Source organism: Syngnathus floridae, chromosome 2 (genome assembly GCF_059516105.1).
Source record: "Syngnathus floridae isolate MCC-2025c chromosome 2, RoL_Sflo_1.0, whole genome shotgun sequence".
NCBI classification, from domain to species: domain Eukaryota; kingdom Metazoa; phylum Chordata; class Actinopteri; order Syngnathiformes; family Syngnathidae; genus Syngnathus; species Syngnathus floridae.
Window position 1 is genome coordinate 13,922,295 of NC_142414.1, and position 21,159 is coordinate 13,943,453.

The 21,159-nt window shown below is 43.5% G+C and overlaps 4 protein-coding genes across 7 annotated transcripts; 2 read left to right on the forward strand and 2 right to left on the reverse strand.

Annotated features, from left to right (window-relative positions):
* The first annotated feature begins 1,302 nt into the window (after positions 1 to 1,302).
* Positions 1,303 to 4,100, forward strand: pcsk1nl (proprotein convertase subtilisin/kexin type 1 inhibitor, like). Its single transcript, XM_088369497.1, has 5 exons — positions 1,303 to 1,611; positions 2,127 to 2,316; positions 2,457 to 2,637; positions 2,928 to 3,023; positions 3,090 to 4,100. The coding sequence occupies exons 1-5, from the start codon at positions 1,558 to 1,560 to the stop codon at positions 3,397 to 3,399; spliced, it is 831 nt and encodes a 276-aa protein (XP_088225623.1). The 5' UTR covers positions 1,303 to 1,557; the 3' UTR covers positions 3,400 to 4,100.
* On the reverse strand, positions 3,418 to 6,668 carry lhfpl4b (LHFPL tetraspan subfamily member 4b). The gene is made up of 6 exons (XM_088369498.1): positions 6,553 to 6,668; positions 5,807 to 6,067; positions 5,448 to 5,652; positions 5,240 to 5,319; positions 5,012 to 5,159; positions 3,418 to 4,718 (listed from the first exon to the last, which is right to left on the reverse strand). The coding sequence occupies exons 2-6, from the start codon at positions 6,029 to 6,031 to the stop codon at positions 4,690 to 4,692; spliced, it is 687 nt and encodes a 228-aa protein (XP_088225624.1). The 5' UTR covers positions 6,032 to 6,067; positions 6,553 to 6,668; the 3' UTR covers positions 3,418 to 4,689.
* A 199-nt stretch (positions 6,669 to 6,867) lies between these two features.
* On the reverse strand, positions 6,868 to 18,063 carry hdac6 (histone deacetylase 6). Of its 3 annotated transcripts, none has more exons than XM_088367444.1 (29): positions 17,954 to 18,063; positions 16,526 to 16,612; positions 16,225 to 16,353; positions 16,042 to 16,127; positions 15,533 to 15,617; positions 15,424 to 15,464; positions 15,264 to 15,360; positions 15,084 to 15,181; positions 14,892 to 14,996; positions 14,602 to 14,670; positions 14,392 to 14,518; positions 14,124 to 14,189; positions 13,983 to 14,042; positions 13,753 to 13,842; positions 13,320 to 13,426; positions 12,822 to 12,889; positions 12,388 to 12,520; positions 12,179 to 12,307; positions 11,483 to 11,651; positions 10,964 to 11,169; positions 10,683 to 10,875; positions 10,384 to 10,533; positions 9,277 to 9,454; positions 8,810 to 8,946; positions 8,545 to 8,730; positions 8,138 to 8,260; positions 7,909 to 8,055; positions 7,609 to 7,737; positions 6,868 to 7,468 (listed from the first exon to the last, which is right to left on the reverse strand). In XM_088367444.1, the coding sequence occupies exons 1-29, from the start codon at positions 18,056 to 18,058 to the stop codon at positions 7,400 to 7,402; spliced, it is 3,369 nt and encodes a 1,122-aa protein (XP_088223570.1). In that variant the 5' UTR covers positions 18,059 to 18,063; the 3' UTR covers positions 6,868 to 7,399. The 3 variants fall into 3 exon arrangements, with proteins under 3 accessions (XP_088223570.1, XP_088223579.1, XP_088223588.1); XM_088367453.1 differs by having other exon boundaries at positions 8,819 to 8,946; positions 17,954 to 18,061; XM_088367462.1 differs by having other exon boundaries at positions 16,526 to 16,617; positions 17,952 to 18,026.
* On the forward strand, positions 18,045 to 21,016 carry uxt (ubiquitously-expressed, prefoldin-like chaperone). Of its 2 annotated transcripts, none has more exons than XR_015855479.1 (6): positions 18,045 to 18,212; positions 18,399 to 18,480; positions 18,550 to 18,617; positions 18,768 to 18,875; positions 19,056 to 19,240; positions 19,754 to 19,904. XR_015855479.1 is itself a non-coding variant. In XM_088367500.1 (6 exons), exons 1-6 carry the CDS (start codon positions 18,103 to 18,105, stop codon positions 20,657 to 20,659), a joined length of 495 nt encoding a protein of 164 aa, XP_088223626.1. In that variant the 5' UTR covers positions 18,049 to 18,102; the 3' UTR covers positions 20,660 to 21,016. The 2 variants fall into 2 exon arrangements, 1 of the variants encoding a protein (XP_088223626.1); XM_088367500.1 differs by lacking the exon at positions 19,754 to 19,904 and adding an exon at positions 20,597 to 21,016 and having other exon boundaries at positions 18,049 to 18,212; positions 19,056 to 19,119.
* Positions 21,017 to 21,159: the final 143 nt, after the last annotated feature.

Here is a 21,159-nt window from a genome sequence, read left to right on the forward strand (position 1 = left end):
CTCTTGCTCTATGTTCTGACTCCAGATTGAGATGACTACAGACATAGGTATGCCTTATTGCGTTGGTTTGCCCATTGCAGTGGTCATGTCTTTGAGTTTACCATATTGGATATGGCAGATCTGTACTAGTACTAGTTCTTGGACAAGGTTCAATTCCTATGATTAGGTTCTTGTCTCAACTAGTCTAGGGACAAAGTTGTAATCTTGATTAATTGTTGTTATATTCATCATTTGTCCATAGCGTTAGCCATGAATCTGGTCAATTCTTCTGTCAGTTTCTTTATTATGGGCAAATAAAATGGAAAAAAGACATTGTTCAGTCATAATCCCAAGAGATCTGGCTTTGAGTGTTTAATCGGTTGCTAGCTCTCCAAGCAGCTCAAGAATGGGGCATCTTCACCCGTTAACTTCCTGTTGTCACATTCAATATAGTTGCAAAATGGATGTGCAATCCAACACTTAGTATGGTGTGTATGTTTTAGATGGCACAACGAAAATGATGACAATGGTGATGATGTACGTGTAATTTGTTGTTATGCCGCTCCCCCTGCTGTGTTTATCCAATGGAATGATTTAATAAACAACAAAACAAAGCAATCGTGTGGCGTGTTTAGGGGGAACACACAAATGAAAATCTCGTTTTGTGGTGTTGCCAAGGCAACTCCAAATGACTCACTTGCGTCACCAACCAATACGCCTTACAAGTTTCTCTTCCAGAGAGAAGATTCCAGTCCTGACAAACGCCTCTTGTTCAAATAGATCCTGAAGAATGGGCTCTGGCAGGAGAGAAGAAACTAGTCCTAAAAGAAAGCTCTTGTCCCGAGAAAAGGTCACAGTCCTAACACAAGATATTTGCCATGAGAGAACATTTTAATTCCAAGAGAGGGTTCAAGTCTTGAGACAAGGATTCCCTTATAAAATAAGATGCAAGACCGAAATTTTTTCCAAAAATATAATTATATTCCCAAGCAAGAGTTCAAGTCTTAGTAGAAAGTATTTAAGGTCAGTGAAGGTTCTCGTCATGAGAGAACATTCAAGCCTTGAAAGAAGTCCCAGCGGGTTTAGATTAAGAGATGTTGTTATGAAACTCTTTAAGACTCTTCTGTGAGAAACCACTAAACAAATAAAATTTACTTGAGAGAAGATGGTCATTGCAAAAGACTAGTCCTGAATAAAGATTCTCTCTCTCTCTCTCTCTCTCTCTCTCTCTCTCTCTCTCTCTCTCTCTCTCTCTCTCTCTCTCTCGCTGTCTCTTTCTCTCTCTCTCTCTCTCTCTCTCTTCCTGTCGCTCCCAAGGGGGGTGGGAGTATCATCGCTCCTCACTCTGTCTGCTCTCCCATCATTCTCCCTCTTTTCTGTCTTCCTCCTGTCCCCATCCACTCTCTCATCAATCCCACCCTCTTGCTCTCTCTCTCTAATTACTCGCTCCTGCCTCTCGCTCTCTCTCTCTACCTCATCTAGCTTTATCACTCTCCTCCCCCGTCTCTCTCACCCCCCCCCCCTCCCTACATAGCCACCTCGCTGTTATTGGATTTTTGTGCGTGTTCAGTGGTCAGAATGGCGTCGCTTGGCCTCCTACTACTCAGTGCCGCACTGCTCCACGCCGCTCAGGTAGGCGCTATCGTGACTTTGTTCTGATCCATCGCGATGCTCCACCGGCTGCTTCCAGTTTGTTACTTTTTATTATTTTATGACTGCCATTTTGTGGAAACTGCGCGTTTGTGTGTGGATGTGTGTGGATGTGTGTGCGTGTATGCTGACGAATATTGCGTTTGAGCTCCTGGTCACCATAGTGACAAGAGGCAGTAGCCCATGGCAACAAGACTTTACAGTCTCCTGGAGTGTGTGCGTGTCTGCATGTGTGAATAAAGATGATGATGACAAACATGGTATAATTTTAAGTGTAAATACAGGATGAGTTTTGATTTGCTTAGTAGAAATGAATACATCTAATGAATTAGAAGCAGCACTGTGGATTAGTGGTAAGAGCAGTGTACTGCAAGGCAGATTTTTGTTCTGAGCAAGCTTCAGGTACAGCGACGCTGGAGTGAAGTGATGAAAAATAAACGAGAGCGGACGGTCGGCGATGTATTTTTATTGGACTGATGGCAAACAACCTTTGTCAGTGTGCACTTGCAGCTCGCATAGGAGTCGGCCGTCAGAACCCGTTGGCCTACGACAATGACCGTGATGAGATGATGTCACGTCCGGCCTACTACCGGTCAGATGGCTGGAGTGGGCCCAGCTTGGAGCAGGCCCTTCAACGATTGGTGGAGAGGGCTCAGAGACGGGAGCAGGAGGAGGAGCAGCGAACAGGTTGGACCATGACATCACATGTACTTTTCGGTGGCAAAAATCCTGGCATCCTTGTTACACAAACATTATGAAATATATATATATATGATATATATTCATGTGACATTGGCAATCCAATTGAGTCTGTCACTTTCACGTAGCGTCCTTGGCATCTTTGCTGCGCCTCCTCGCCCAAGCTGGGGCTGCCCAATTGGTTGCTCCTGGGGATGTACAGCTGGGAGAAGGGGATTTCCAGGGCCAGAACCAGGGCCGAGGTCCAAGTCGGGGGAGGCCCGTTGCGGCCTGGTGGACACCTCAGGTGCTTCAGGCCCTGCTAGACAGGTGATGGGATGGCCCTATGAAGGACATATTGTAGGATGTAATGAATACGAATATTCAGATAATAATTCAAAATTCCACAGACTTACTGAGATGTCTTTACAAACTATTTTCCAAACTCTTTACAGACTATTTTCTAAAGAGTCTTTGAAGACTGGCTGGACTCTCAAAGGAGTCTTTGGGAATTGCTCGTGGAGTTTCTAGACTAGAGCGTTTTTATAGACTTATTGGACTCTCTAAAAAGTATTCTTTTGATTTTTCTTCAAGATTAAAAACTGACATGTGATTGGCAGGGTGGAGCCACAAGTAGGTGGAGCCCAGGCAGCAAAGGCAAGGCTTGATCGATTTCGAGGTGATGACTACGAAGACATCAGCGATGACGATATGAGGTACGTACGCAATGAAGAGCCAAATGAAAGCCAAGCAACTCTCATCACATGACCCCGCCTCCTCAGACGTCTACTTGCCAGGATCCTTCCAATCCTCAAACTCGACTATGCCCCCTCCAATCGGCGCACACGGCGGGATCTGTCTGTCACAGAGACCGCTGGAAGCGCCCACAAGAGAAGCCGCCGCTCCCTTGGTGATGATGCCTTGCCACCATCCGGCAACGAACCACTGCTCAGGGTGAAGAGGCTGGATGAGGATGAAGAGGACGGGCAGCAACTTGACACGGTGGCTAACGTGCAACATAGCGCCCGACGCCGGAGAGCCGCTCTGAACCACGTGCTGCTTCACCAGATTGTCAACCACATGAGGAAGTAGGAAAGGGAATGATGGAAGTGGTGTTGAGCAGATTCATCTTTATTGTCATGAACATATGCCTATTCAAGAAATGTCCTCATTACAGGGTCATTGCTAAATTCTACTATATCGGTGGGAAAGTTCTTAAATGAAGCCTGATTATCGGTAGGTGTGTATCCCACTTCAATCATTAACAGGACCAGCAGGGGGGGTACCTTTAACACATCCCACACAACAAAACAATCGAGAGTCCTCTTTAACAAGTTGGCCTTTACTGAATTTGATCAAAAGAAGTAAAAAAAAAAAAAATCTCAAATACATAGAAATATCTAAACCACACAACAGAATAATCTGGATCATCTTCAAAGATATCCGCCAATCGGGCCTTTACTGAAAAAAATGCTCAGATTAGGCCAATTATATTTGTCTACCCCTCCTAAGTCATTGAGAAGATCAGGTCTGAAAAAAGTAGTCTTGACACGTCCCACACGACAGGATAATAATTTGAGCCTAACCACCTGGCCACGGCTGCCTCATTTGTGTCGTTGTATGGATGGAGGTCAAGTTCAAAATGGCACCACCAAGAACATCATTCAAAGCTCTGTGATTATTTCCTTCCAGTTGTGTTTGTGCACTCCAGCTTGTCATGTGACCACAAGTGTGCATGCCTACATGGCACAATGTAATCAAAAGTAATAATAAAGTCCAAATCATTAACCATGTTTCAATTTCGCTCAACTTCACTCAATTTTCTTTCCCATTCTCCAAGCCTGCTCCTTTTTTTAGGTCATCGCGGCTGGTAAAGGAAGCTGGTCGTATTGTATTGCCTTTCACCGGCAATGACATTGTCCCATATTGTTTTTATTCCAGACCACACTGTCTGTCTGTTTTTTAAAATGATGGACAGGCAAAATTTACTGACGCGCCCAACTCTAATAAAAACACAATTTTTATGGAAACGTGATGGACACTGTTGCTACACTAAGGCAAGGTACACAGTGTTTTTTGTTTCAGGTGAGAGGGCTCATACAAAGAGGAAAAAAAAAGACAGTTTGTTTTTACGGAAAATACACTGAAGAAAGATCAGTCGTGAAACAAGCTATGCTAACGGTTATCTTATGTGGTCACTCCTTAACACACTCCACACCACTGGTAGCGAACTAACTACGCTAACTGCTAAACACTTGACATGCTTGAACACAATGAGGTCATGAATAACAGTTCCATCTTTCGTTGTGTCTCCATCACATCATGTGATGCCATTGTGATGATGATGTCATTGTCTGAGAAGGACGACAAGTCACACGATGTCTACGCTGACATCAGCAGTCCTGTAGTCACTGCAACACATACACAAAAAACCCATAAACACACACCAAACACAAACCAAAAATATACTCAATACGATATACTATAATATATTCAATAAATATATTCATACTCAATCAAACATACACACAGACAAATAAACACGATATTCGCACACAAATACATACACACAGTCAAAAACACAAAATGGGTCACACAGACGCACATTCACAAACATACATGAAAAAATAAACGGAAACACAATACAGAGGCGCTAGGTCAGCTTGTTCCTTCAGACCTGCCACAACTATGTGCACGAACACACCTTCCTTGCCAAGCGGTGGCAGCAGGGCATCTTGTCTGTTAGCCAGCACAAATGCAAGCGTTGACAAGATGGCGGCGTCCAAAACACCAAGGATGGCTAGGATAAAAGCCCAGTGGATCGAGCAGTTTCCCGACGAGAAGCTGCCCACCTGGGTGCAACACACACAAATACACACGCCACAGTCAACCGCCGACCCTGTCGCATCGAGCCGAGTCTCGAATCACTCACAGAGTCACCACACAGGACTCTCATCTCTGGACTCTCCCATGAGTCGGGGAATAGCAGACACGCTAATGCCAAGCAGAACCCTGAATGCAGAGATGGGAAAAAGTTACATATGCGCAACTCTAACTATGAGTCTGAAAATTGGCAACTTAAATCTGACTTGAGTCAAGTCATGTGATTCAAAGTCAGAGCCAACGAGAAGCAATCATACCGGCTGTGAGCTGCAGCCAGGCGCAGATTTTGTAGACGGTGGCGGCGCTGCAGAAACGGAAGAGGCACAGACAAACCACGCTGGTCCAAACCGCCCACAGGGAGATGCCCACCAGAACCGCCACTGACTGGAAGGACGGCAGAGGGGACAGACTGGACAGACGGCCGCGGCAATCTGGAACGGGCCGGTCCGACTCCAGACACACCTGATGTGATGTGGGAGGGTGCACAGAAAAGAAAGTATGTTTAGCGCTCAGTGTTTGTTGTCTATGTAACAATCGTACCAATATTAAACAACTGTGAAGACCAGGGATGCGGGGCATTCATCATTCCAAATGAAAAGATGCAGTTTGCAATCACCTCAAACAATCCGAGGGTTCCAGCGGGCGGGGATGGCCCTGTCCCCAGGTGCCGCACGTCGCCGGTTCCGATCCAGGACGGCTGCACCAGGATAACCACCTGGATGATGGCGAAGCATAGCGTGCACACGGCCCAAAGCGCACCCACCGCGCGGGCGCTGCGCACAAACTCGGTCTGGTACAGCCGGGACAGGTCGCCCAAGTCGGGTGTCGCTGCCGACGCCATGACCGCGCTCACGTGTCACAGAACCCCTCAGCTTTCCTTGGAGGAGGTTTTGTGGAGAAAAAATCGCAGAATGGAGGACACATTATTCGTATGATAATTTCTTTCTTTTTAATTCACCCAGGCCGATGTCACCTTGGGTCAATGTCAATACACGTTTTAAGACTACTGTATTAATTTTCATTGGCATTCTTCAATGATCGCGATTTGGGGTGCACGTTTGGACCAAACGGTGCAAAGCCGACACAAGCGCGGGGAGGACACGCACATTCCACAATTACTGAATGAGCTCAGATTCGAACCTAGAATCTCGGCATTGTGAGGCAAACCTGTTCCCCACTATTGCATCGTGCCGCCTCGCTTTCGCACAAAAAACGACGTTCATTTTATTTATAGCGCTCAAATGGGAAGCAGTCTTGCTAGAGTATATATAGCCACGATTTTTTCAATAAAAACTGCAATTTCGCCAGCATTGCGTGACGCCATCACCGGCATTGATTTTTGCTTTAGACGTGAAAACCAACCTGCAGCAGCTTCGCACGCACGCGGGCTGAGAGAGACGAGGATGGAGGCGCGTTCCAGCCGTGTCCAACAGCGCGCGTGTCCGCCAGCCAGGTTGGGGAGATATGAGGAGGCAGTGACTCTACAACACAGCGACGCCCGGAGGCGGAACGAGGAACTTTAGCGGTGCAGCGCTATCGGCATGGTAGGTACAAAACCTGCGTGAAGCTGGCCCCCCACCAAAATAATAATATAAAGGTATATATACAATAGTTAATTTAAATAAAAATAACAACCACATATTTATTGCATTATTTGTAATAAACTAACCAATTCAGTGATTTTACAAATGTATTTTATTTAAGATAAATCAAATTATGGAATACGATAAATTATCAAACAATACATTTTAAAATGAATAAGCACATATAAAAAGTTACATTTCTCTAATAATTATAACCAAGTATGAGCATTTCATTGTAACCAGTCTATTGTTTACCTATATGTACCATGGCTTGTTTGGCGACCGGTCTCTTGTTTTTCCCCATTTGACTGCCGATTGTTTCTCTATTTGACTCCAACTCACCCACGACGCTAATGACAATAAAAAGTAAATACAATGGATGGATGCTCTCCGTGAACAATGACTAATTTGTGTAATTATCGTCCCACGTGAATCTCTTAAAAACATACAAAAGTTTTTTGTTGTTGATAATTTGTAGACAAACATTATTGCGCAACAGTGTTGCCACAGCAACTTCAACATATTAATGTCAACAATTCTCATTGGCTAAAATGCAAAGTGACAGTGAAGAATGTACAAAAAGTCAGAGCACTCCTCATTATCATCTCTTTTGCATCCTCGTTCTCCTAACTCCTTGGCAGGATCTCCTCTCCAAACTTGGAGGTGTGGGCGGCGTTCTTCGCCTCAAACACGGCCTGCATGCACCACAGAGGTTACACAGTTATTGTAACACAACAACAGCACTACAAGACTAAAACAAAACAACATCCACATTTTCCTGTTTGGCACGGTATGGTTAATCAATCAATTAATTAGTGAGTTAGTGTGAAATCACCTGGTTGTGCACGTAGGCCTCGCACGCATAGCACCACACGGAGAGGTCGCAGAAGCTCAGCACCACGGGATGATCGGACATCGCGCCGTGCGTCAACATGTGCTCGTTGACGTAACGGCCGCACGCCACCTGGCGCCAGGGACACGTGTGACCTCATCATTAGCTTTACACATGGAAATCTTACTTGGGATAACTTCTATCGTGAAAACACTATGAGATAAAAATAACACAATAACATTTTTGTGATAGGACGTCTAAGACAGGAAACCTTTTCTATTGACCTATCCATCTATCCATCACCTTGTAGCAAGTGAGGCAAATCCAGTTCTCTGCCTCCGAGGCGCAGTCCTGACAGGGCAGGAAGACATCGATACCAGACGGGGGCAGGGGCTTGACGGCGTCCAGGTGAGGACACCAGGAAAGAGGGTCCACCACGTACATGGAAGCCTGAGGAGACAAAAACACACACACACAGATTAGAGGTTCATCTGTGTGGGAAATTCCAGAGTATAGAAATAGAATATAATACCATCTGAACTCCACTCATCAGCTCCAGAGTACTTTGAGGTTTGGACCAACCGCATGCTCCCTGCGGCTCAGGGTCCGCCTCTTCTCCACGGTCATCATCTGCTGGTGCGGCGACGACCACGATCTGAGTGCGATAAGGAGACATAAATTTGGCAGGATGTAAGAAAGCAACGCCATCAAGTAACGACAAAAAACATGGTGCCGTTTTTAATCCGGCCCATCGATCATTTGCATTATCAAGAGTTGTCATATTTGTTGCATTAATTTAAATGCTTAATATTTTAAAAAGTGGCCCATTTGTCCACCCCTGGCATCGAGGGACAAATAGTCCCCACTGCAATGGTGATTGCTTGTTGCCATGGCAACATTCATTGGTGACACTACCAGGCCACAAAGCCTTGAATTTACCGGAGTCTGCGAGCTCTCTGCTGATTGACTCTGCTTAGGTGAAACTTCATTTGACTCCGCCATGGATTGGTTCTTCTCAGATGTCTTTTCACTTGACTCCGCTCCCATGTCAGATGGGTGCGGTGTGCTTTGTCTGATGTCCAAGCTCGCCAATCCTAGTGTGAGCTGGTCCAAACTGTGGTTGTCCTGTTGGGTTGAGATACCAAAATCAATGTCAACGCTGTGCATTAATGAGATGATGATGTTTTAGTATTTATGCTATTACTGCTGTGACCTCCAATCCTACAGGGGGAAGTGGTGGCTTGTCTGGATCACTCTGTCTTGACCTCCTGCCTTTCACTTTTCCACTGCGCCTCTGATGAGCGCTTGGGGACGATATAGCTGCTCGCAAGGATTCTGGGACTAACAACAAAACAAGCGTTAAACCAAAGTGGGACAAACAGACAACAGAAACAGGCAGAGGCCGGCTAATTACCAGATGAGGTTTTTAAAAAAAAAAAAAAAGGTATACTTTGCACATAAAATATGTCTGAAAATTAGCTAATAAAATAATTAGTGCGTAATAAAATAAATCAGTATTATCAGCATTAGCTTCTGAAAATGATGTTCTTATAATGTTGGCTAAATTCTGGATATGGGAGTTTTGTTCTTGTTTGTTAGTCAATTTATCCATGAAGCACACAAAAAGCTTTGGAGCTGCACCAGCGACATTTGCAGAAGCCCCGGACTCACTGTTTATCCTCAGCGACTTCCAGTAGGGGGCGTGGTGTCGGATGACTTCATTAATGGCTGCCACGGCGGAGCGGTGCGCTGGAGGGAGGGGCGTCTCCAAAGAAGGAGGAGGGTCGCCGAGTAACACGCTCGTGCACATGGCCATCGAATCAGAGATGGACGTCAAGTTGTAACCACCCTGTGACGTGACACGACAGGTCACTCGTTACATTGTTTAGCAGTTAGCATTTAAGAGCTGGACGATTTTTCCATTTGATTGATTGACTCAAATTTATATATCAGGATGATGATTTTAATTTATATTCTAAAAAGGCTCCTGTCTCAACTTTATCTTTGATCTCATGCTGCGTTCAAGGAAGGTAGAAAGTCGGATTTATCCCACTCGGAATGCCACAGTTATGACCTCAAAGTGTTCGAGGCGAATGTAAACAACAAGGATGGCTGCTTCCGATAAATTGTTTGTTGTTCTGCTTCATCACAACACATGTTGGCCTCCAGCAAACCTTGTTTAGAAATTCCATAATTTATATAAATAAAGTAATATTAAATCCTCAAAATGTATTAATTTCAAATGAATAACTTAATGCAGGGAGATCACACAGCAAGTACAAATCACATGTTACGTGAAGTTATTTTCAATGACTGAAATAATATAATAAATAATAAAGCTAAATATGTATTATGTCTATACTATTATGTTTTACCATTCACTGTGTTTTCATAGGGTCGCCAATGTCAAGTGATCACACATTGAAGTCCATTGGTGAACTCGGGGTCCTTTTTCCCCCTCCGGCTTAGCAACTCAGACCTTCAGTTCAATGGATCGTTCTAGTGCACTTTTCCTAGTCAAAAGATAGAAAAGTCCGTCTTCCCAACTTCCTCGTATGCAGCATCAAACCCAAATTATCTTCAGCATAAAACAAAATTAAAGGAGCTTCCCAGTTATTTTCTGTTATGTCCCCCCCAGTAAGAAGAAAATATCCCGCCCACCAAATCTCCTCAGTGACAATAAAATATTATTTGTCTATATAATTGGATAAGTACACCTCTGCATAACATTGTTTCCCAATTAAAATGCTCCCAGCGCAACTTAGCACCATCACTCACTTCCAGTATGAGTAAGACTCGCCCACAAGCCAACGACATCAGCATGTGAGTGAGGTGGGCATAGCACTCCGGAGTCACACGGTATCCACCCAGAGGGTCTCCCCGCGCCGCGTCGAATCCCGCCGACACCAAAACCAGACTTGGATTGAACTGTGAATCGAAGCAAGGCATGTTGATTTATTTGTCTTTACGCACAAGGCAGATTATACACTAAACAAATCTATAGTGCTCTCCAGCAGCAAAGCAGATCATGGTTAAAAAGAAGATGAAATGAGATGAAAACCAAGTGTACGTGTTACCTCGGTGGCAATCGGCATGACAACATGGTGGAAAGCGGCGAGATACTCGGCGTCTCCCATCCTGCCGTTGCTCCACGCCACGTTGACATTAAAGCCCATCCCTTTGGCCACTCCCACCCGGTCCGAGGCGGCGTCTTCTGAGGACGGAAAGAAGCTCCCGTCGTCATAGCGATGAAGGGAGATGTAGAGGACGCTGCAAACAGATAACCACACAAACTGTACATTTCTGTGTAAATTTACAATCATCATGTTTGTACACCACACATCACATCACATTTTACCTATCGTCGTCTTCAAACATGTGCTGCGTGCCATTGCCGTGGTGAACGTCCCAGTCCAGGATTAAGACTCGTGCAGATGCATGCTGGGAAGTCTTCTGTGCGTAGCGAGCGGCGAGTGCCGCCGTGTTGAAGAAGCAAAAACCGCATGCTGTCTCTCTCTCAGCATGGTGACCAGGGGGACGCACAATAGCCACGCCGCTTCTGACCTTCACACACAAATTTGTGTATGAATTCATAGGATGCCTGCATGTACTGCACTCTTAGGCAATCATATCCACATATCCATAGTGTTATTAGCAAACCTCTTTCAGTGTGATGTCACATTGAATTTGGCTGCGAAATCCCAGGGAGAAATTTCGTGTTCTCCCTGAGACTTTGGAAAGAGGAGCTCCAGGACACAAAGCATAGCCTCTTGACTCGCAAGACAATGTCCAGGAGAGACCGAAGCTCCAGAAAGGTGAAAAAGAGCTCCAGTCCTGATATATAAGGGCGTGTTTGAAGGCATGCAGTGATTGGTACCTGTCCACTCATGATGTGGTCCACAGCGTTGAAGCAGCTTCCAGCAGCCAGCAAGGCTGACTGGAAACTCTGATTGTTGATGAAGATGGAGTTGAAGTCTTCTCCCAGTTTATAGAGATCTCTGCTCTTCATCGTAGTGGTAGACTTCATCAGCTTGATGTGGTCAGCGCTAAACAAACATGCACACACGAAATGTTTTTATTTCGGTTTGTTTATCATTCTGTTTGACTCCACAAGCAAGACACCATCAAAGCAGGCTGCCATCGGCTTTGCCACCGGAGCTCCCTTCAGCACACACTCACTGGTCAGTCGGCCCTCGTTTCACTCACACAAACAAATTCACGGGTCCAAATTTATCTATAAAGTGAGATATCAACCCATAGCAAGGCCCCTCCCCATTTTCACTCTCTCCGCACCGAGAATACCACCACCCACACTCTCAGTTGCAGCAGTTTTAGTAATCCAAAGTTTCCAAAGTCTGCACTACTTTTGCATGATTTCCATTTCCTGCAATCATTTCTAAAGCTCACGTTGTGCCAAGTCACATGGGATAGGTTGACCTGTGAGTCTAGAAAAAAAAATATCTGAAAAGCTAAAAAAATAGGACAGTTGCAATTGTGACGCGTCACAGCACCGACAACATCTTGAGCCCCCCCCTCTGTTTTCATGCCTAACAACACGGATGCTGTCACATACGTGTGACACATGGCGAGCTCATCCTCGGTGGCGAAACGAGCTGGGATGCGCTGGCAACGCTCCACCAGTCCAAGCTGCTCATGTCTAGAGAAGATCTTGAAGATTCTTTGTGGCTGCTCAGGATGATGCCTGCAGAGAACACGGAGGAGAGTGGACCACGTCAGTTATCCAATCCAGTACGGATTACCCTCAAGGACCCACTCGCCCACCTGTCCCACAGGTTCAGGTGCTCCATCATTCTTTCGTCATACACCAGGCCTGTTGTCGTGACAAGGGGACCTTGTGGCCTCTCCTCATTGTCTGTTAATCTGAGGACATTTCCTTCAGCAAGATGATCACCCTCTACAGGAGACACAACACAACTGACATGCAAAATTGTGCCAACACACAAGGTACAACAACCAACTGTTTTGAACAGTGATTCCTAATCACGAACAGGCCCAAATTGAGTATTAAGTACATTTTTGAGTGAATTGAGACAAAGATGATCATTGTAGCTTTTTTGTGAATGACATACTGTGAAATGTTCCTGATGTAAAATATGCCTTGGCTCAGTAAAGATTGAAAACACTAGTTTAAAATTAATACATAACCTAAAACAGAAATAGACACTGCCATGAAGTTTGATTGTGTGTGTTTTTACCCAGGACTTGAAGTGAGGTCCAATATGGATACAGAGCCGAGATGGTCTCAGAGATGGACTTCATGGCACTGATACACAGAGACACGTAATTATTTTAAAATCCAGGGTCAGTTAGCATTCACATAGCCTCATGTTAGCTAAAGTACAGTAGTCTCAAAATTTCATGTCACTGATTTGAATTTCATTTTTTTTGTCATAGTAATTTAAAAGGGTTAGGGTGTCTTAATATGTCTATGGCATGCTTATGTCAATCAGCTCTCAAAGGTCAAGAATTATAGATATATTGACTATACAGCCCAATTTATACATATCACAGGGGAACCCCATACTATTCATTCTGCTCGATTAACAAGATTGATTCAAGCTTTATTTTTGAGTTAACACGACCAAGTAAATGACTATGCTAGCATCTGCTTAAGTTTGATCATGAAAATTCCCCTCGATAACACAAATAAGTATCACTGCTTGTGTGTGTGTGTGTTTGTATGTCACAGGTACCAGTCAGAGGGTGCAGTGGATGAAGCCATTGGTGCACAGGCTCCACCCAGCAAAGCACGAACACAAGCAGTAGCACCCTTTGCTGTCGCCTGCAGGTTGTAACCTCCCTAAACATACATAAAAATACATTTGTGTATGTATATAAATACGACTGAAATGATAAGTCCTCTTATAAATTAGTTTCATAAATTATAATATAACACAGTAATTCCTCGCCATTTTGGGCTTCACCTATTGCAGCTTCACTACTTTGTTTTGTTTTTTAACAATGTGCGTCACTCCGGACATGACCCGGGAGACGCGGCAGCTGGCCGCACGAGAGGTGAAAGCACCAAGAAAATTCACAAGAAAAACAAACCCCATATCTACATGAGGCCAAATTAAAATTCTGAGCAATTTGCAGACATTATGGTGTCATAATCTTTGTTTTTACCTCAAGAGCCATAACGAGTTGACCTTCTGCCAAAGACATCAGCATGTGTGTCAATGTCTGGAAACACTCAGGACTTACGCACATCTGACCCTGAAAAAACACACACCCACACACAGGTTGGGGAGTGCGACGATATCATTTGGATACTGAATTTTGCTGTTTATTCCGCAGAACATTATTTTGTCCTTCTATAATGGCCCAGTGAAAGCTTTTCCACTTTTCAGTCAGACCTTGGGATCCCCGAGTGCAGCATCAAAACCAGCAGAGACCAGAACCAGCTCCGGCTGAAACTTCACACACACACACAGATAATGTTTTAATATCAAAGTGTGATGTCAACAGTCATCTGCAGAGGAATCAGTGAGCTTTACTTCATAGGCGACAGGAAGCAGCAGTTGCTGGAAAGCACACACATAGTCTGCGTCGCTTTTTCCTGCCTGAACAAGGAGATAGCAAAGTTGAGAGTAAGCTTGTGACGGTGACAGGCAAAACAATGAAATGCTCTTCCAGCAGAGGGCAGAAGGCACAATTAACTGTTGATCACTTATTGAGAGAGTTTGGTTGAGAAGTATGCTGTGAATTATTTCTGAATCTCTTAAATTTGTGAAGTACTGCTAGAGAATAATTGACGTGACTGACCGTGGCCCAGGCCAGATTGATGTTTCGTCCTTCGGCGGGGGCGCTGCCCAAAAAGGTGTTGGCAGATTCTGGCAGGTGAGGCCAGAAAGCACCCTGCTCAAACCCGTGCAGGCTCATGTACAACACGCTGACGCAAGCACACACATTTTAACACACGTTTTAAACAGGACAACTCTTATTATTTTTGTGTTCAAAAGCAGGAGATGTCACCTGGGGTCTTCCTGGAAAACGTACTGGATACCTTGACCATGATGAACGTCCCAGTCCACGATCAACACCCTGACACACACACACACGAGAAAAAAAAAAAAAGCCTTGTGTGAACAGACTCAACACAGATGAACAGAGCTGAAACTGTTAAACCGAATTATTTGTACAGTTTAAAAAAAAACGTTCCACCCCATAGTTGGAATTTTATTTTTTGTCTAACTGTGCTCAGTATGTCAAATTGCTCATTTTGGTTGAGCAATCCTCGCTTTTTGGCCACACTTTTCACTTACCTTTTGACTCTGTGTTTGTTCTGAGCGTAGCGAGCTGCAATGGCCACGTTGTTGAAAATACAAAAACCGTTTGCCTTATTTGATTGAGCGTGATGTCCTGGAGGTCTGACACACACACACGCACACGACACAAACGTTATTATTGGTTGATGAGGGAGTCCTGAACACCTCCTTGGAACACTCATGTCATACCGGATGACAGCAAAGCCGTTCCTCAATTCAGACGTCAGAACTTGGTCTACCAGCTGGAGCACTGATCCCACCCCCAATATGGACACCTGGAAGGTCTCCTGTAACACACACACAACAAATAGGTTTGTGTATGTGTTTTGTGCTCGCACCCAAGGTGTGTATGTGCATGTGTGTTCTTACAGGATGGATATAAACGGAATCATATTTGTCAGAAAGTTGACGCAATTCTATCTCAGACATCATCTGGGTGGACTTAATCAGCTCGATGTATTCCTTCCTGTAAGGCGGACATGTGGCATGTAAAACAAAGTTGTATTATTTCATGTTTTGGTGAACTCACGTGTGGACGAGAAGCAGCTCTTCATCAGTGGCTGCCCTGGGCTGAAACACACAAAGGTGCTTAATTCTCCTGCTTCAGCATGAAGTCGGGAGGTCAGTCAAACTCTCACCTGGACTTGAACACAGCGAGACGACAGCTCTTGTCTGTCCAGTTCCTCCATGATGGACGTCACTCTGGCAGGACTTTCTGCATGGCTGAACATCGAGGTCAGTCGTTAACAGAATGCATGAAATACATGCACACAGTCGTATGAAATACTGTACTTGTACAAAGCCATAGTTTGTATCAAAATTTAGCTCTATGTGGTGGATCATTAAAACACTGGAGGGATGGTTACTGGAAATGGGCCTTTATACACCTCTGTAGATATTCATTTGCTGCCAGAATAGTCATGTACCCTATCAACAATGTACACAGTGTACTCCTGATTAGTTTAATGTTATCCTCCTCATTAGAAAATAGCGAATTTATTTATAAAATAAGGACATTTCGAAGTGACCCCAAACTTTTGAATGGTAATGTATATACAACATGCATTGAGTGAAGTAATACAATTTATTACTATGTATGATCATGTGACACATATATACATACTGTTCATAGGTCAGGTAAGCTTACTTGGAGTCCCACAGGTTGTGATGATGAGTGAAGGTCTCTGAATAGACCAAACCTGTCCTGCTGGCAGACGACCTGCTGGACAGGTCCTACACACACACACTTCAACATTATGTGGCGCCCATTGCTTACTTCTATCCACAGATTACAAAAGGATCTATCTGTGAAGCGATTGGTTGCGCTCACCAGCCGCTGCAGTTGGACCTGCAGATCCTTGTCTCGCTCTTCTCGGCTCCTTGACATTTTCCCTTTCTTCTTTGCCTCCTGCAGGGCGCTCCCTTTCTTCTTCTTCTCATTTCCTTGAACTGCACCTCCCTACATGCGCACATACACACTGCTGAATTAATAGCCCTGACCAAAGAACAACTTGTCAAACTTTAACAAGAGGACAATAATTCCAGGGCCCTCAATTCATCATTGACAAGTTATTTTTTTACCAATATTTTTCAAAGACTATAATCAAACATTGAGCAAACACTCAAGCTACCTGTGGGGACAGCCGAGGAGACCTCCTAACTGGCTTTAGTCCACATGATGATTCCAATGATGAAGATTCATCTGCTCCAGACGACATCTCAGACCAGGTAGACCACAACAACAGCATATTAGGGTACACATATTGTATGTACGTGCAGTGCATACACAACTAGAATTTACTTATCAAAGTTATTTAATAGCTGCTACGTTCAAACAAAGCCACACTTTAGGCCTGATCGATTAATTGTGCAGGCGATTAATTCAGCTGATATTGGGCCACTTCAAAATAATGTGTTTTCAACTGAGTATCATTGTAAGAAGGTAGTGAAGCTTTCTGTGTGGAGTTTGCATGTTCTCCCCGTATCTGAGTGGGTTTACTCTGGGTACTCCGGTTTTCCCCGACATTCCAAAAGCACACAAAAAACGATTGAGCACTTTAAATTGCCTGTTGATGTGGGTGTGAGTGCGGATGGTTGTTTGTTTATGTGTGCCCTGCAATAGGCTGGCGAGCAATTGTGGGTGTAACCCACCTACTGCCCAAAGACTGCTGAGATAGGGTCGAGCACGCCCACGACCCACATTTCCTGCTTGAGGGCTCAGTGTTTGGGCTTCATGTAACAACTGAGACAAAATTTAGCTACCAAGTAGGGCACGGCATTCAACAATCTCCTGCAAACAAAGGACTGAGTGAACTGTTTCTTTATTCATACCACACTGCAGGAAGGCTTGATTTAAAGACTAATGCATATCATTTTTTAACTGGTTTTGCACAAGTAGAGTTTTGGACTCACGTCACATTTGATGTTTTTTGAGAACAACAGTGCTTCACTGTTGTGAGATTCTTAACAATAACATGAACAACTTGGAGGTTTTGCCAAGCAACTTGCGCACGTTTGCTAGAAAATGAAGAATGTCTGGAGTCTGGAGACTCACTGTCTAGGGAATGTGCGCCAATTGTCTAGGAATGACAGTGATACCGCAATCTACGCATGTTGTCAAGGATGATAGATACAGTCACTGATCCATTTCAATCGCTTTATTCCCAAATACAGCAACAAATTGCACTTTCATTCAAGAGCTGCTATCGGCAGCAATTTATGGCCAAGCATTCCACACAGACTAACTTGAGGCAACATCGAGATAAAATGCCCACAGCCCCAAATCATCAGGCCAGCCCTCATCAAAGAATTTTCATGACAGTATCATTATGAGTATGTCATTTGTATGTTACCTGATTCTTGGCCACGAATGTGTGCGCACGTAATAGTACATTGTGGGGAAAAAACGAACCTTTATTTCCCACAGGATGTATTTTTGTATCATTTATGCCAGGTTCAATATTAATAAAGCTGCGATTAATGACCGTGTGTAATCACGTAGACCTTTAAACAGGCATTCACATATATTAAAACAATAACAACAACATGGGCATACTTACAGAAAATTCTCTGCGTTTATGTTTTGATTTTGCCCTAAGCGCCAACAAATTGTCGCAAAATGTGACGTATTGGGTCATGTGCGTGGCCCCGCCCCCCGACGTCATATTCTTGCGCCCCGGCGTCAACCAAAGAACACAAGCAAACGGCAATGGCGCCTCCAGATCGTTCTAAAACTAACGATAATTCTCAGTTCACAGTGGCTTCGAAGGTGCTGCAATATGAAAGGTTTATTGACGAAGTACTGAAGAAAGATTTACAGTAAGAGACGGATGGATTAACTGAAAAAAAGACAAAACAATTATGTTATTTATTACTTTTGGGGCATAGGGAATATTTGAATATCATTATCTTAATACATAGAAGAGCTGTTAACGGCTGATTAAATGTGCTAGCCAATTAATCGGTCAGGCCCTACGCTTAACACCACATGTGTGTCGTTCTTAGAAAAGTGATGGAGCAACGCGATACTGTTTATGAGCAAGCCTCTCATTACCTGCAGCTGAAAAACACCTTAAAGGCTCTTCAGGTACACACACATGTGCACATACACACTTAAGCATTGTGGGTATGATATACGTGTGTTGTGTGTATACAGGAGACGGATTCTCACCACCTCAAAGCAGATGTTGACCTCGGCTGTAACTTCTATGTTCAGGCTGAAGTGTAAGCGCGTGCAGTTCTCCCACATACTACAACAACGACTAATACTGCTATATTTGGTCAAGCATATCTTTCCGCCTGTATACAAGTACAAATCAATGGCTTAATCCCAAAAATAATTATAAGTATTATTGCGTGTCCTCATCTTCATAGGGAGGACTCATCTAAGATCTTTGTGTTGGTGGGCTTTGGCTTCTTCTTGGAGATGGACCACGCTGAAGCTCTGCACTTCATCGACAAGAAGACAAGTCAACTAACAGCGTCAGTGAATACTCACACAATTTGACAGGATATAGGGAAGTTTACCCCCCCCCCCCAAAAAAAAATATCTAGTTCGACTTTAAACATTTTACAAGGTGGTAGCGAAGTGTTGGCCAGTTTTGTCCATTGCAAGATGACCATCGCCCATGCTAATTTTGCATTTGTGTGAATGTGTGTTAGCTTTACAGATCAACTGACCAAAGACAGTGCCAAAATTAAAGCAAACATCCGGATGGTGCTGGAGGTCAGTTTCATTATCACCATCACACACATAAAACCAACATGAATAGCTTTCATAAGCTTTAGTCAAGTCTGTCGTGTTTGTTCATTCAAAATGATAGATCTGCATGCTGTTTTTTTGTTTGCTTTTGTTTTGCTTGCAGCAGGGGAGCTTGGTACATACCCCTCTGTTACCTGTATTGAGATGGATATTTCAATGGCAGCTATTTTCTAAAAAGAACTCATTGAGTTCCAGCCAATTTAGAGCACTCTGAGTGATCTTTCAATGCTCACAACACAAATGACAGATTGGACTTTCTTCCTTGGTCCATTTAGTAGTAATCAGCATTGAACATATGTTGGTTTTACTCAAATCACTTATTTTGGACCAAAAAAGCAGGAAACAAGCTTTTTGCGAAAAAATATTTTGTGCACAACAGTGACTTTAGTACTAATATTTTTTTTCTTTACTGATGCCACAAACATCCGAACAGTCCTTTACTTTTAGAAAATGCCAATGAGAATTATGAAAATGTGCTTTTAATATTAAAAATAATCATTGTAACAGTTTAGTAAACAATTTGCACGCTATTTAGTGGTCGTCCATTATCTCTTCTCTCTTTTGAGACACTCTTTGTTGCGAATTAACATGACAAAACCTTGATGAATCACAAGCTGCTCGTAAAGGTCAATGTTGCAAAGTTCCAGCGTATCCGTACACCATGATCTCATCCGAAAGAGACTCAATGCTGACATCTGCTAGCCATATTTTTTTTCTTTTAAACTTTCCTAGATTAAAGACCACATCTGTCTAAGATTTTTCTCTGCCCATTCTCATAAACAAACGTAGTTGATTTCAAAATCTGTCGCTGTCGCTCTTTGTTCCTGTTGACAACATTTCACGTTAACAGTGCAAAAAGTGTTAATGGAGGTGCAGTGTGATGGACTGAGGTTTGAGGGTTTCCAGATGTTAGAACATGTCTTTGAACCCTTGCTATTCATGGCACGTATCATGGGAATCTGTGAATAAATTCATGGTTGCCTATGATAATAAACCCAAAATATAATCCCAAAACACTTTAAACTATAATTTCAAACTCACTTTACAGCCTTAAAAGTAATGGCTTTTGGGTGATTTTATTTTTTAAGAAATGCAAAGTCGTTGCTTTGCAATGCTTACAAAATACGAATTACTACTTGATAAAACGTACAATATATCCCGAAGGAATCTTTTTACTGACCACAAAAACATGGTGCAATTTAAAAGGAAGAAGTCGAAGGCCTAACGTAGGAGGAAGCAGATATTTTGAGATGCATGTTGGCTGAGTGATGACCCTACCTCCCACCCTATTACTATGACCATTGGTTCCCTGGCTAGCAATCATCATCCCTATTCTCTGTTGGTGTGGTTCTTGGTCCAGTTCAGTAAAATTGGAGGCAATCAAAGGCTTAAACAGCTGAGGGCACTGTTGACCTTTGGCTACCGTCTTGTCATCTTTCAGGGTCTGCGAGAACTTCAAGGTTTGACGGAGCTTCCAGAATGTCGCAGAAGAGAAGTCTTCTAGATTTTTACTGCCTTTGGACGCCTTGTGAGGAGTGACAAGGTCCAGTAGCACCCAATAAGTAGGACCAACCTGAACATTTTGTGGTTCTTCTTCTGTGGTGACTAGAATTTTTGAATTCTCATATGGACAAGTGCCACCAATGAGATGTCATGCTATGTCCACATCTGGATGGATTGAGTGCAATTTGATGAAAAAGATGCTGCTCTAGCATCCTAACAGGACCGTTGCCATGGTGACATGATGCTAAATTAATGCTGGGTAGTCAAGAACTGGAGAAGCAAACATTCTTTGACATTATATTAAATAGATTATTTTTTATATAATTTCCTCCAAATGTAAATAAATGACAAAAAGTCGCTTTTTCTCCAAATTACTATTATGTTGTACACAAGTTACATATATGAAATACAATCTAAAATACGAGATTCCACACGCACTTTTTTTTTTTTTGTAAGAACATGGGTCAGTTAGAAGTTTCTCAAATTGCAATTTTTACCCCT

Excerpts from the sequence above, each read along its gene's own strand:
- pcsk1nl (XM_088369497.1), top strand. The coding sequence starts at position 1,558 with ATGGCGTCGCTTGGCCTCCTACTACTCAGTGCCGCACTGCTCCACGCC. Across the intron at positions 2,638-2,927 it reads CTTCAGGCCCTGCTAGACAG|GGTGGAGCCACAAGTAGGTG; the intron begins GTGATGGGATGG and ends TGTGATTGGCAG. Across the intron at positions 3,024-3,089 it reads ATCAGCGATGACGATATGAG|ACGTCTACTTGCCAGGATCC; the intron begins GTACGTACGCAA and ends CCGCCTCCTCAG.
- uxt (XM_088367500.1), top strand. The coding sequence starts at position 18,103 with ATGGCGCCTCCAGATCGTTCTAAAACTAACGATAATTCTCAGTTCACA. Across the intron at positions 18,481-18,549 it reads ACACCTTAAAGGCTCTTCAG|GAGACGGATTCTCACCACCT; the intron begins GTACACACACAT and ends GTGTGTATACAG. Across the intron at positions 18,618-18,767 it reads TTCTATGTTCAGGCTGAAGT|GGAGGACTCATCTAAGATCT; the intron begins GTAAGCGCGTGC and ends TCATCTTCATAG.
- hdac6 (XM_088367444.1), bottom strand. The coding sequence starts at position 18,058 with ATGACGTCGGGGGGCGGGGCCACGCACATGACCCAATACGTCACATTT. Across the intron at positions 15,361-15,423 it reads GAGCTGCTTCTCGTCCACAC|GAAGGAATACATCGAGCTGA; the intron begins GTGAGTTCACCA and ends TCCGCCTTACAG. Across the intron at positions 8,731-8,809 it reads TAGGATTGGAGGTCACAGCA|GACAACCACAGTTTGGACCA; the intron begins GTAATAGCATAA and ends TCAACCCAACAG.
- lhfpl4b (XM_088369498.1), bottom strand. The coding sequence starts at position 6,031 with ATGGCGTCGGCAGCGACACCCGACTTGGGCGACCTGTCCCGGCTGTAC. Across the intron at positions 5,160-5,239 it reads GAGTCCTGTGTGGTGACTCT|GTGGGCAGCTTCTCGTCGGG; the intron begins GTGAGTGATTCG and ends TGTTGCACCCAG. Across the intron at positions 4,719-5,011 it reads GCCACCGCTTGGCAAGGAAG|TGACTACAGGACTGCTGATG; the intron begins GTGTGTTCGTGC and ends TATGTGTTGCAG.